Source organism: Myotis yumanensis, unplaced genomic scaffold (assembly GCF_028538775.1).
Source record: "Myotis yumanensis isolate MYYU_CA2020_CCGP unplaced genomic scaffold, mMyoYum1.0.hap1 SCAF_1, whole genome shotgun sequence".
Classification (NCBI taxonomy): Eukaryota; Metazoa; Chordata; class Mammalia; order Chiroptera; family Vespertilionidae; genus Myotis; species Myotis yumanensis.
In genome coordinates this window covers 68,595,193-68,610,458 of record NW_027223752.1, presented here as the reverse complement: position 1 = coordinate 68,610,458, position 15,266 = coordinate 68,595,193, and the positions used below count along the sequence as shown (strand labels likewise).

Here is a 15,266-nt window from a genome sequence, read left to right as displayed (position 1 = left end):
TGGATTGCGAGAGGGCGCAGGCCAGGCTGAGGTACCCCACCAGTGCACGAATCCATGCACCAGGCCTCTACTAAGATTATAAACCTTTTGTATGGGGGAAACATACTTTGTTACCCTTGCCTCTGAGGATAGGATCTATATGGCTACCTGGCCCGAGAATAAAAGCTAGCTTTTCTGTTTATTAAAAAGGAAAGCCCAAATCTTGAAAAGCATTGGTAATACAGCAGATGAGTCAGGCTGAAAATTCTTATAACAAATCCCAATCCATAACTCAGCCAGCTGCACTGTCACTGTACATCTCCGCCAGCTCTGCACTCTCACTGTACATCCCAGACAGCTCTGCACTGTCACTGTACATCCCAGACAGCTCTGCACTGTCACTGTACATCCCAGACAGCTCTGCACTGTCACGGTACATCCCAGACAGCTCTGCACTGTCACTGTACATCTCAGACAGCTCTGCACTGTCACTGTACATCTCAGACAGCTCTGCACTGTCACTGTACATCTCAGACAGCTCTGCACTGTCACAGTACATCTCCGCCAGCTCTGCACTCTCACTGTACATCTCAGGCAGCGCTGCACTGTCACTGTACATCTCAGGCAGCTCTGCACTGTCACTGTACATCTCAGACAGCTCTGCACTGTCACTGTACATCCCAGACAGCTCTGCACTGTCACTGTACATCTCAGACAGCTCTGCACTGTCACTGTACATCCCAGACAGCTCTGCACTGTCACTGTACATCTCAGACAGCTCTGCACTGTCACAGTACATCTCCGCCAGCTCTGCACTCTCACTGTACATCTCAGGCAGCGCTGCACTGTCACTGTACATCTTAGCTTTTGCACTCTCACTGTACATCCCAGACAGCTCTGCACTGCCACTGTACATCCCAGACAGCTCTGCACTGTCACTGTACATCCCAGACAGCTCTGCACTGTCACTGTACATCCCAGACAGCTCTGCACTGTCACTGTACATCTCAGACAGCTCTGCACTGTCACGGTACATCCCAAACAGCTCTGCACTGTCACTGTACATCTCAGACAGCTCTGCACTGTCACTGTACATCTCAGACAGCTCTGCACTGTCACTGTACATCCCAGACAGCCCTGCACTGTCACTGTACATCTCAGACAGCTCTGCACTGTCACTGTACATCTCAGACAGCTCTGCACTGTCACAGTACATCTCCGCCAGCTCTGCACTCTCACTGTACATCTCAGGCAGCGCTGCACTGTCACTGTACATCTCAGGCAGCTCTGCACTGTCACTGTACATCTCAGACAGCTCTGCACTGTCACTGTACATCTCAGACAGCCCTGCACTGTCACTGTACATCTCAGGCAGCTCTGCACTGTCACTGTACATCTCAGACAGCTCTGCACTGTCACTGTACATCTCAGGCAGCTCTGCACTGTCACTGTACATCTCAGACAGCTCTGCACTGTCACTGTACATCCCAGACAGCCCTGCACTGTCACTGTACATCTCAGACAGCTCTGCACTGTCACTGTACATCTCAGACAGCTCTGCACTGTCACTGTACATCCCAGACAGCCCTGCACTGTCACTGTACATCTCAGACAGCTCTGCACTGTCACTGTACATCTCAGACAGCTCTGCACTGTCACAGTACATCTCCGCCAGCTCTGCACTCTCACTGTACATCTCAGGCAGCGCTGCACTGTCACTGTACATCTTAGCTTTTGCACTCTCACTGTACATCCCAGACAGCTCTGCACTGTCACTGTACATCCCAGACAGCTCTGCACTGTCACTGTACATCCCCACCAGCTCTGCACTGTCACTGTACATCTCCGCCAGCTCTGCACTCTCACTGTACATCTTAGCTTTTGCACTCTCACTGTACATCTCAGGCAGTTCTGCACTCTCACTGTACATCTTAGACAGCTCTGCACTCTCACTGTACATCTCAGGCAGCTCTGCACTGTCACTGTACATCTTAGACAGGTCTGCACTGTCACTGTACATTTCATCCAGCTCTGCACTCTCACTGTACATCTCAGCCAACTCTGCACTGTCACTGTACAACTCAGACAGTTGTAAGGGCACACAATATTTCAAATAAAAATTTTATTCTATTTTGTATAAAAACCTTCTGAATTTGAAAGAGCATCTCTTCCTTCATACTAAAAATATGAAACACAGTACAGGGCATGAACAATAAACACCCCACTTAGAATGAGAACATTTACATGTTCTCACAACTCAAGTTTCCACCAACTAAATGAAATCTCATGACTGAGTTTCAGTAAATAAATAAGTCATCAGAAAATACAATGATAATTTGGAAGTGATTAAAAAGATAAAATGAGCTGGCTGTGTGCTCAGTAGTTAAAGTGTCAGCTGATGCACTGAAGGGTCATGGGTTTTATTCCTGGTTAAGGGCACACACCTGGGTTGCATGTTCAATCCCTAGCCCCAGTTAGGGCACCTGCAGGAGGCAACCAATCGATGTGTCTTTCTCTCTCCCTCCTCCCCGCTTTTTCTCTCTCTAAAAAAAAATCAATGAAAAAAATACCCTCAGGTAAGGATTAACAACAACAAAAAGGTAAAATACTAAACACAAATGTAGACATCTTTCTTTTACTTACTTCTTAAATATAATTGTGATGGAAAGTGATCAAACTGATCAGGTACAGAAGATTTTGGGGATGGAGTCAAAAGATTTTCCTTGCTCTTCAAAAAGAAATCTACTGTGTCCAGCTGACGATTTTCTATTCCTGCCTGAAATGGGAGAAAAAAATTACAATAGGAAAAAAGGCGGGAAACAAAAAAATATTTTTAAACTTCAGAACTTAAATGTGCTGAGACTGAAGACACAAACCTATCTTTATCTTGTTCCAGGAGTACCTGGGTTCTAGTGAGGATTCTGACAATGACTAATTACGCAATCTGGGGCAAGTGTCTGTAACCTTTCTGAACATTAGTTTCTGCTTCACCAGAAACAGAAGGTTAGATGAAAACACCTTTCCAGCTCTACTACTGTTCTATAATCCTAAAACAATTTAATGCGAGGTACTTGTGAATCACCATTACAATTATGTTATAGTCTATTTAAATTAACATGTTAAAGCAGTATGATATAAAGTTAACTGAAAAGCAGGCTAAAAAAAGACTACCATTTCTGACTAGGTAGCTTGAGGAACCTCTCCATAGAGAATATTTAGAAATCACAGATGTAAAAAATGTGTATGTCTGAATCTTTAAATGTTCAGTTGAACAAGAAAGAGAGAAAAATTCTCATGGGATAAAAGCAAATTTTCCTTTCCCCCTATTACTCAAACATTCTACAATGATTATTTTGCAGTATATAAAAGTAAATTTTTCAACATATAGTCTGGAACATGAAAAAGAATTAAGTTGGGATTCTTCCTTTAAGTTGGATTCCTTCCTTATAACAATACAAAAATTAATCAAAATGCATCATAGACCTAAAATGTAAGAGCTAAAACTATAAAATTCATAAGAGTAAATCTCAGATTAGGCAATGGTTTCTTAGATATGACACCAAAAGTACAAGTGACAAAAAAAAATTTTTTTGACCATCGAAATTAAATAAAAACTTGTGTTTCAAAGAACACCATCAAGAAGATGAAAAGAAAATCCACAGAATGGGAGAAAATACTTACAAATCTTACATCTCATAAAGGTCTACAATCCAGGACATATAAAGAACTCTTAGAGCCCTAGCCTGTTTGGCTCAGTGCATAGAGCATCGTCCTGTGGACTGAAGGGTCCTGGATTCAATTCCAGTCACGGGCACAAGCCCAGGTTGTGGGCTCAACCCCAGTGGGGGGTGTGCAGGAGGCAGCCGATCAATGATTCTCTCTCATCACTGATGTTTCTCTTTCTCCCTCTCCCTTCCTCTCTGAAATCAACAAAAATATGCTTAAAAAAAGAACTCTTAGAACTCAACAATAACACAAATAACTCAATTTAGAAATGGACAAAAGATTTAAATAGACATTTCTCCAAAGAACTAGATATACAAATGGCCAATAAGCACATGAAAACATGTTCAACATCATTAGTCATTAGCAAAATGCAAATCAACATCACAATGAGATACCACTTCATTTTGACTTCGCAACCACTAGGATGGCTATAACACAAAAGGTGAACAGTAAGTGATGACAAGGATGTGGAACTACCATTGGAACCCTCATATATTGCTGGTGGGGCTGTAAAATAGTGCAACTGCTGTGGAAATAGTTTGGTGGTTCTTAAAAAGTTAAATGGCCCAGTCATTCCAGTGCTAACTGTATACCCAAGAGAAATAAAAACATAGAATGACACAAAAACTTACATCACTGTTCATAGCAGGATTATTCATAATAGCCCAAAAGTGGAAACAACTCAAACATCTATCAACTGATGAATGGACAAACGAATGTGACATATTCATATAATGAAGCATTATTCAGCCATAAAAAAGAATGGAGTACTGAAACATACAACCTCATGGATAAACCCTGAAAACATGCTAAGTGAAAAAATGCAATCACAAAAATCCACTTATATGAAATGTCCAGAAAAAGCAAATCCAGAGACAGAAAGTAGGTTCCTGTTTGGGACTTAGGGTCCTTAAGGAATAGGAAGTGACTGCTAATAGGCACAGAGTTTCTTTTTGGGGTGATGAATATGTTCTGGAATTAGTGATGATGACTGCACAACTCTAAATATATTAAAAATTACTGAACTGTAGATGGATGAATTTTATGATATTTAAATTAACTACACTAATAAAAGAGAAATATGTAAATTGAAAATCACTTCGCAACACCCACCAGCCAATCAGGAGTGAGTAGGCAAATTAGCGGGACAAAGATGCCGATGGCCACGGAGCCAGCCTGAGTGGACAGGAAGCTTGGGTTGCCCCTGGTGACAGAGGAAGCCAAGCTTCCCACTCGCCCTGGCCGGCCGCTGAAGAAGGGGCCTGTGGGCAGCTGCCACGGAGCCGGCCTGAGCGCGGGGGGCTTGGGTCACCTGGGCCAGCCGCCAAGGGAGGGGCCTGCAAACGGCCCTCAGCCTCTTACCCAGGCTGGGCACGCCACCATCGGGGTGAGGGTCCCTGCTTGGGGGTGTGGCCAGCCTGCAAACAGCCATCAGCCCCTCACCCAAGCTAGCCAGGCACCCCAGCGGGGACCCCCACCTTGCAGGCAGTTGGAGGCAACCAGGCTGGTACGAGAGGGCAGTTGGGGGTGAGCAGGCCGGCAGGGAGGGCAGGTGGGGGCAAGCAGGCCGGCATGGGGGGCAGTTGGGAGTGAGCAGGCCGGCGGGGGGGGGGGGGGGGCAGTTGGGGGCGAGCAGACCGGCAGGCAGAGTGGTTAGGAGCAATCAGGCAGGCAGGCAGGTGAGCAGTTAGGAGCCAGCAGTCCCAGACTGCGAGAGGGATGTCCGACTGTCCCTGGGGATCGGGCCTAAACCGGCAGTCGGACATCCCCCGAGGGGTCCCAGATTGGAGAGGGTGCAGGCCGGGCTAAGGGACCCCCCCCCCCCTTGCATGAATTTCATGCACCAGGCCACTAGTATCTCAATAAAGCTGTCATTAAAAAAAAAAACTGGCACAGAACATTATTAACTTCTACTTTTTATCCTTTCAGGGCCTGTGTGATATAGTAGAAAGTGCCCTGACTTTGATTCTAGCTCCTGTCTTCATTAGTATGGCTGTGGGCCACTCACTCAACCATTTTGAGCCTTAGGATTTTCATTCATAAAATAAAATGAATGAAAATTACCCAACCCATCTCATGTGGCTAATTTTAGGACAAAATTAGATAGTACAATTAAAAAGAGTGTTTATGAACTAAAATATGCTATAAAAATTCAGGTGATGTTTCTATAGCTGGATTATAATAGGACTACCAGGTAGGAATAAAAGATTACTCCTGTTCAAGCTTTCTATAGCTTGCTTCCACTTTGTTTAGTCTCATTGACTTATTGTTGCTTCTATTTCTTGTACCTTTTGTTTCCTTAAATAGTGTTTATTATAATCTTATATCTTTTAAAGCCAAAAAGTGTACACTGCTAAGCAGAATTAGGGTAATGAAATAACCAGAACTAAGCAAACAGATAGATAAAGACTATAGGGTTTTTTTTGGTGTTGTTTTTTTTATTGCTCCTAGGTTAAGTGAATTCTCCCAAATCTTCAGTCATATAAGAGTACAGTGGGGCCTTCGCTTACGAGTTTAATTCGTTCCATGACGAAGCTCGTAACTCAAATTACTCATATGTCAAATCACTGTGACGTTCACTGCGCCAACTAGCGGTGGGGTATCTGAAGCTGGCTCGTAACCCGAATTTTAGCTTGCAACTCAAAGCAAAAAATCGGCCGAGAGACGGCTTGTATCTTGAAAAACTCATTAGTCGGGACACTCGTAAGTCAAGGCCCCACTGTATATGACAGAATATAAAGTTCTACAGAATTTAATTGTTACCTCTAGTGCATGTATGGGGATTGAGCACCTGCCCCAATCATTGAGATGGCAGAGAGTGTCCACAGTGCTGGCACTTCCATGGATCATTAGTCTATTTAAAAACTCCTCTTGGGTCAAACCAAACAAAATCAGAGAGAGTCCATTTTCTACGTGAAAAATAAAAGTTAGCTTTAATAAATTAGTAGGACTTAGGCTTTAGGATTATGGCAGGAATTAATTTCTAATTATCCAATACTTCAGAACTAATTATAAATATATTTATTGGACACAAGGTACTATTATGACCTTAATTAATTCATCATGATTTTTCAATGTTGTTAAAGTGTTCTATTTTTAAAACACTGACCAAAAGGCAATTCTAGTAAGAACAATGCCGTCTATGAAATAGCACTAAATTTCACTTTTTTACTTTGTATTATCTTGCACAATCAATACCTGGAATCCTTAACTATTTAAAAAGATGTCACATTTCTGGTTTACTAAGTAAAACAATTAATAGCATGCTCTTAACACACAGAAATATATGATTACCAAAAGTGGGATACTAAAGACACAGGGTTAGTTCAATCATAACATTCACTTAGAGAATAGAGGAGGCACTAAAACCATCAGGGTAGCAGAAGTTAAACTAATTAAAAGAAAACACGTCTTCTCAGCAATAGACAAACTGATACAAGACATTCTCACCTGTCAAAACAAGGCACAGTTGCTGGTCTCCACTATTATCTATAGGAATACACCTTTTGCCAAGGGAAAAGCACTGTATGCCCTCGATCTCCAAATCCCAAAGGACGATGGTACAGCCCATCTTTCCTACTGTCCAAGCAAACAGGGCAGTGAATCCTGTCACAGACACACATCTAAGCTCGATGGGTTCCTCTTGTTCACTGATGTGCATTATTTTCCATGCTCTTCCTGGATCACTGGTCTTGGCATGACTTTTCTGTGGAAAACTATACTGACTGTGCATTATGTCCTGTGGAATGAAGTCCCAACCTGGCACATTGGTACAATGGTTATTAGAGTCAGGGTACTCCAAATGCAAAATATCCTGGAACCATGGAGCACAGTGGGAAACCTCCATTGTGGAGCTCTTTATTGTTTCATTCAATGATAATAGCTGGGCTTTCCAAGACCTGGAAGACAGGGTAGAACCCACACCTGATACAAGCGAAAGGCACTAATTAAGTAACACACTGAACAAGGAATAAAGTGCACTTTTTTAAAAAAGTGTCTATTTCTGACAACAATGAAAATAATAAAGTAAATCCAAAAAGGGTTTCTGTACCTATCAACTTGGAAGGAAAACTTGGTCAGTTTCATGTTGTAGTCAGAATTCACAGGATCGTCTTCGTCTATCCCCTTAGCACCTTCAATAGGAATATCTTCTAGAGTTTTTTCACAAAATAGGTGTCCTGGGTGTTGCCTACATTTTAAAATAATAGGCACAGTCAAAAATGATGATCAAATCCAAATCCGTTACTACTGCTCCAGCTAAAAATGGGGGGGGGGGGGGGGGGGGGGCGGGGAGCGAGGTAATCACAGAGAAGGGACAGTGCAGACAGTAAGTTTCTCTAAACAGGACTCCTTCTTATCTCTATTCTTATAGCATAATCATAATCAGCCTTAAGAGTTTACCCTTTTGTAACTATGTATGTTGATGGATGTTAACTAGATTTACTATGGTGATCATTTTGATAGATAGATAGATAGATAGATAGATAGATAGGGTCATTATGCTGTACACCTGAAACTAATATGATGTTTTATGTCAATTTTATCTGAATTTTAAAAAAGAATATGACCCTTAAGAGCAGTTAGCTTTATAAAGATATAAGAGCATTTACTGTCTACTATATTGCAGATGTGATAAAAATTTTATATATATTATCTTATCCAAGCCTTTCAACTTCCCTAAGAAATAAATATGCTCTCATTTTATAGATACATAAACTAAGGCTCAGAGAAACAGTGGAGCTGGATTTGAACCAGGTCAATGTCACTATAAAGGCTTTTAAGCATTCCCTTTATCGACACCACAAAGACAGGGGAAAGGCATAAAAACTAGGAAGACAAAGCAGGAGTGTGGGAGAGTACGTGCAGAGAGAGGGCTGTCATGTTTGAGAAACACAAAGAAGGCTAGGGTGGCTAAAGCATAGTGAATGAGAAGCAAGGTGGTGTGAGATGAAATTGGAGAGGCTGGCAGGACAGATGGTGCAGAGCTTTATGGGTTATTAAGGACTTTTAGTTTTTAGCTTGGGGAGGGGAAAAGGAAGCTAAATAAGGGCTTTAGGCACAGGAGTGATATGGTCAGATGCAGAAGAGTAGCTGGGTTGAAAAAGGGATGCATTTAAACCCCAGGTACTTAGTTAAATTATTAACTATTAGCCCTTTCAACAATTTGAAGGTAGTATATAGACATGGATTTGTCAAGATGATGAAAATAAGTTATAGAAGGAAGGGTGATAGTGAAAAAAAGATGATACATGGAAAAGGTATATACCCTGTCCCCAGATGTTAATACCTGGATATACCTCTTATAAGATTTTAACAACATCACTGATTGCTCTATGGAGGATGGATCTGAGGGGGTAAGAACAGACACGAGGAGACCAATCTTAAGGCTGTTAAGCTAAGTGACAATAGTGGCATGACGACAGAGGAGTTAAGTGAACAGATTTAAGAAACATTTATAACAATAGAATGGCTAGGATCTCATGATTATCTGGATGTAATACTTAAGAGGTTGAGAAAAAAAAAAAGAGGTTGGAAATATAAAAAAGAGAGGAAATGGAAAACGGTCCCTGAGGAGGGAAGAAGTGAGATCCAGAGCACACACAGAGGGATGGGCTTTCATAGGATGCGGAAATCCTTCTATTATAATAGGAGGGAAGACAGACAAGATGGGTAAAGAAAAGAGGGTTTGTAATTTAATGTGAAGAAATTTAATGGGATCTACTCCTTTATAAAGCAGGAAGCAAAGTCACCCAAGAAGAGGTGGGAATAAAGAGATGAATAGAAGGTTTGAAAAAAATGGAAGCTTAAAAACATTGTTGTAAAAAATGGGCTCACAAGACATAGAAGCATAGAACAGACTGTGGAATCTGGGGGGGGGGGGGGGGGGGGGTGTGAGGGGGAGACCTACCAAAGAACTTTTTGCATATATTCATAACCTGTGGACACAGACAATAGGGTGGTAAAGGTGGGGGGGGGGGGGCGGCTAGAAAGGGTCAATGGGGAGAAAAAGGGGACATATGCAATACTTTCAACAATAAAGATTTTTTAAAAACTTAGTTGAAACAAAAAAAAAATATGGGTTCACAAAAAAATCATTGCAAAATTTCTAGGTAATATTGAGAGACCAGTTGAAGGTCCTGAATGTGAACTTACAATGGTATCAATTTTTCTTTGTGATTTTCGCACAAGTGCTTAGTTGCTTGGGTGCAGGGACTACAAAGGCAGAGTTAAAAAAAAAAAAAAAAAAGATTTTGTCAGACAGAGTGCTACCATAGGGCAAGAGCAAGAGTTTAGGGTGTGTGCAAAAAAAAAAAAAAAAAAAAAAAAAATGACTTAAATACTGGGTCACAGGACTACTGCTGAAAAAAATAGGGAAGTGAAGACAGGAGTGGGCTGGAAGGTGGAAGGTAAATTAATTGGAAATTCCAATGAGGTCAGATGACAGATGAAGTGGGAGTACTTGAGTACATGAGCTGGAAAATTTGGTAAGTGTGGTCAATGAGTGAGATGTGTAGAACAGTGATTTGAGGGAAGAGCAGTTCCAAATAATGACAAAGCCCAGAGTATGACTATGAGAGTGGACAGCTAAGGTAAACTGGAAGAAAAAGTCACTGAGAGAACAAACCATGAGTTTGTGTTCTCAAGGAGCTTCCAAGCTCTATTGGAAGCATAAAAAAATTAGGGAAATAATACAAGACTATACAATTAAGTGCTAGATGGTAGTTCAAAACAGAAGCTCAAAGAGGAAAATTACAAAATGAGTATAAAATTACAAGAGGAAGGGATTTTTATTAAGGAAAGGCTTCATGAAAGAGGTAGATAGCAAAGGACTTAAGAAAATGAAAAGAGGGACTAACATTCTGTATCAGGGGAAAGAAGAGCCAGAGCCATGAGGCAGGAAAGACAGAAACACTTTGAGATTTCAGAGCACACTTACAAAATAAAACAAGCAGTAAACTCTAAAGGAGTTATACTAATTAAAGAGCATTTATGTAAATCTATATATACAAAAGCCTAAGCAACCGTTACAACTGGTGGATTGAACGACCGGTTGACCATTAGCTATTGACGCGCACTGACCACCAGGGGGCAGACACTCAATGCAGGAGCTGCCCCCTGGTGGTCAGTGCACTCCCACAGCCAACCTCCTGCAGCCAGCCAACCTCCCATGGTCCCTCCCCCAAGCCGGTCGTCCCCAAATCACTGGCCAGGCAGGATCCCACCCATGTAATTAATAAACAGAAATCAATCGTTTAGCTGGACAGAACAGATTCCTAAATGTACTGCAGGAAACAGGATAAAAGTTGCTCTTACATGGCTGAGTTCAAGGAAATTTGTTCAAAAGGAATGTGCCTGGTGCCCTCTTCAGAGTTCTCTCAGAGTGCTGCCAGAGGAATAGAACCCTACACTCAAGGATCAGAGTGGCTGTGTAGGCTTTCTTCCCTCCACCTGTCAAATTGTTTTTACTGATGATCAGGAGGTAACTACACATACAGGTATGCTTTAGTAAGTAAAAATGGCCTATTAATAAACAAGCACACAATCTGGGAATATGCTAATCATCCCTACTCAAAGATTTTAAAAAATATGTAATAAAATAAATCACAGTGATGAGTTCTGATAGGTATGTAAAAATGAATTTATCATTTTTTTGTGGTCCAATAAGCAATAAAACCCATCAAGGTACATTACAATTACAAGGATTTGTTCATCTCATTCATATTAAGTTAGGACCAAAAATCCTGAATGATTTTGAATGGCCCTAAATACTAAAATTCCTAATTGTGGATTGGCTGACTTTCAGATAAGCAAGTTGCAATATATAGGCTACTCTGTGTTTGTGCGAGCACACACGCACACACATACACACCCCTGTCAAATATTATAAAATCAGAAGCAACTAGAATACTACCTAAATCAAGAAACAACACAAATTAGCACTCAATTTTACTAATATATTAAGATAGCCAAAAGGGTGGCCTCTCCAAGGGAAACACCTGAGGAAATCCTCAGGTGGAGAAAGTTAGCTTACTGCATCTTGTCAAACTACTTTAAGAGGAAAGTAATCCCCAAAGAAGCCAGGATGCTGAGCCACGTTAAGAGTCCTAACACGGGGAAATCCCATTTCTCTTCTACTCTAATGGGAGGCAAGAGGGAAGCAGACAATGTACAATAGCCAAGGGCTTTTAAAATTGTGCTTGATTACTTTTTCTCTTATATAATGACATAAGCCATATATAATAACATATATAAATCAAAATGAAGAATTTTATATACACCCACAAATAAAAAGATAATCAGTGGCCCGGCTAGAGTGCCTCAGTGTTCGAGCATCGACCCATGAACCAGGAGGTCACAATTTGATTCCCAGTCAGGGCACAGGCTTGGGTTTCAGGCTTAAAGTAGTGGGTGTGCAGGTGGCAGCCAATAGATGATTTTCTCTCATCATTGATGTTTCTATCTCTCTCCTTCTCCCTTTCTCTCTCTGAATCAATAAAAACATATTAAAAAAAAAAAAGAAGGTAACCAGTAGTCATTTGCACCCATTATTATACAATAACAACCTGACTATGTAGTAGCTACAATATGACCTAACTGAATAGAGGAAGAAAACTATTATTAAGGAAAAGTTAACAAATACATTTTTAACCTCTTATGGCTCAAATTATTTACCTCAAATTTGAGATTACAGTAATCTACATACCTGAAATACAAGTTTAAGTTAAGAGCAATTGCAGAGTTGGAGGAGCCGACAATCACAACAACATCTAGGTCTTGAGACACTTTCAGTGAAGTAAAGGAAGAAATCTTGGCTGGCTCCTGTTGCTGGTCATCACACATATCTTCTTGGTGAAGTGCTAAATCCACATGAGCTACATGTGTACCACCCACAATGTCGAAAATGTCTTTGAGTTAGAGTTAAAGAAAATGCCAGTCTTAAGTATGCCTAATCATTTAAACCATAGGATGGCTAGAGATCCAACCTTGTAAGTACAGGACACTGAAGGTGCCCATGTCATAGTAACCAGAGGACTATGAAGTTGGCGGCTCAATAAACAACCTGATAGAGTTCATTCAATAATACTTGCTGAATGCCCACTCTGAACAGGCGCTGAGACACTGGTGATATTTTTCCACTAGTGTTCTACAATAGTACTGTCCAAGAAAAATATATGCAAACCACATTTGCCATTGTAAATTTTCTAGTAGCCTTATTTAAAAAGTAAAAAGAAATCTGTGAACCTAATGTTAATAATATAATTTACTTAACTCAATATATCCAAAATATCATCTCACCATGTTATCAGTAAAAAAATTGAGATATTTTACATTCTTTTTTTCATATAAGTGTTAGAAATCTGGTATTTTACACTTAAAGCGTATCTCAATATGGACACTAAATTTTCACTGAAAATATCTGATCTGTATTTAGACTTCATAAAATTTACATTTGAGAACTTGGAACAACCAAAGTTGTTCCAAACATACTTAAAAGTTCTCCAATAGCTGAACCAAGCATTAGCTTTTAACTAAAGTAATTCAATACAATTAAGAATTTAGTTCCTCAATCATACTAGCCAATTTCAAGTGTTCAAAGCCACATATGCCTAGTGCTATGTTGAACAGTGGAGTTCTATAATCTGGCAACAAAAATGAAGTTAATCCAATAATTTGACATTTGTATAAAAAGTTTTAATAGAGGCTGATATATCTAAAAACACACACACACACACACACAACACCTATTCCTTTTAGAAAATAAGGTTCCAAAATCACATAATAGGTCATTTTTTCAAGCCTTTGAAATAATATTGCTGATGACCTATGGATCTGCTAAAGATAAAAAGCCCATATTTTCCAAAAATAAATAAAAGTGGTCAAGCAAATCATATGATTCAATAATATGATGGAATCATTACTTGTGATGAGTGGGCATATTATATCATAAGTGGTCATCTAAAACTTTCCTGGAACAAGAACAAAACAGATATTTAATAATCATATTTGAATAAATGGGTAATACAGAGTATATACAATTTAAAAGGAACACAAATAAGTTAGACAAGATGATTATGACTATGAAAAAACTTGTGTATACAATGAAAAGTATTTGAATGGATTATGAATATAGTTATGTTAAGTTCATGAAGATCTTTTTCCCTGCAGTTTTTTTTACTGAAAAAGTAACCATCAACCTACACCCAAGTTCTTTAAAACTAAAAGCCTAATAGGATTTATCTTTCTAGGTATTCTCCTCCCCTGCACATCAACATTTTTGCCGCCAAGGATACAGATCCAGCCTAAACTACTCAAAACAAAAAGAATTCCTCTGCAGAGCTGCATGTCAATAATACTGTCCACAGCCTGTGCAGGCAAGCGTAATGTGAAATAGTTGAGTACTCTAATCTCAGCATCTTTTCCAGGAAACATGATGTGCAGGATGATACATTTGTTGATGAGCAATAATGATGTGTTATTGTGAAATGACAGAATTCTCAAAGTTAATAAGGAAATACCTATGAAACAAAAGAATAGTATTTCAAACTCATTGGTCACATTGTTACAATGGGCAAATTTGACTTTGTAAAACCTAACAAAAACAGGTAAAACAAACAAAAAACACATCACTGAACTCAATCCAACTCTAGGCAGTTATTATTCATACCTACCTAAGCAAGTGGATATTGAAAGGTAGGTAAGGGGATGAATAAAGATGGTCTAATGTAGTGGTTCTCAACCTTCCTAATGCCGAGGCCCTTTAAGTACAGTTCCTCATGTGGTGACCCCCAACCATAAAATTATTTTTGTTGCTACTTCATAACTGTAATTTTGCTACTGTTATGAATTGTAATGTAAATATCTGATATGCAGGATGTATTTAGGCGACCCCTGTGAAAAGGTTGTTCGACCCCCAAAGGGGTTGCGACCCACAGATTGAGAACCACTGGTCTAATGTCTCTTGTTCCTTGTGTTATGGCCATTCTGACAGCACACCAGAAGTTTCAAAAAGCCTACTTACTACCCATGAGACCCCACAAGAACAATCACAGACTTTTTAAAAAAATGCAAAAGAAAGGTTGGGCCCGTGTGCCTCAGTGGTTGAGCGTCAACCCATGAACCAAGAGGTCACTGGTTCGATTCCCGATAAGGGCACATGCCTGGCTTGTGGGCTCGATTCCCCATGGGGGGCGTGCAGGAGGCAGCTGGATGGATGTTTCTCTCTCATCGATGTTTCTATCTTCCTATCCCTCTCCCTTCCTTTCTCTAAAATCAATAAAGACATATTTTTTTGGGAAAAAAAAAGGAACCTTAAAATCAAAGGTGGCAAATATGCTACTACCTTAAAAATAGAAGCCCAACTGCCTTGATTTCTGCTCCCTGCAGCTCTCAGAATGGGACATAGTAAAGAGCTCTGTAACCAGTCTTAGATCAGCACTATCCAATAGAAATATAATGTCAGCCACAAATGCAAGCCACATGTAGTTTTAAACTTTTTAGTAGTAGCTGCATTGAAAAAAAAAGGTGAAATTAATTTTAATATATATTACTTAACTCATTAT

The 15,266-nt window shown here is 40.2% G+C and overlaps 1 protein-coding gene across 1 annotated transcript in view; it reads right to left on the bottom strand.

Annotated features, from left to right (window-relative positions):
- Window positions 1-15,266, bottom strand: part of SPG11 (SPG11 vesicle trafficking associated, spatacsin) — a 112,292-nt gene that overhangs the window by 92,120 nt on the left and 4,906 nt on the right. The window contains exons 3-8 of the mRNA XM_070423533.1: window positions 13,998-14,222; window positions 12,410-12,611; window positions 7,757-7,894; window positions 7,156-7,604; window positions 6,469-6,614; window positions 2,623-2,755 (exon numbers count right to left, since the gene is read on the bottom strand). Coding sequence (XP_070279634.1) covers window positions 2,623-2,755; window positions 6,469-6,614; window positions 7,156-7,604; window positions 7,757-7,894; window positions 12,410-12,611; window positions 13,998-14,222 — 1,293 coding nt within the window. The remainder of the gene's footprint in view (window positions 1-2,622; window positions 2,756-6,468; window positions 6,615-7,155; window positions 7,605-7,756; window positions 7,895-12,409; window positions 12,612-13,997; window positions 14,223-15,266) is intronic.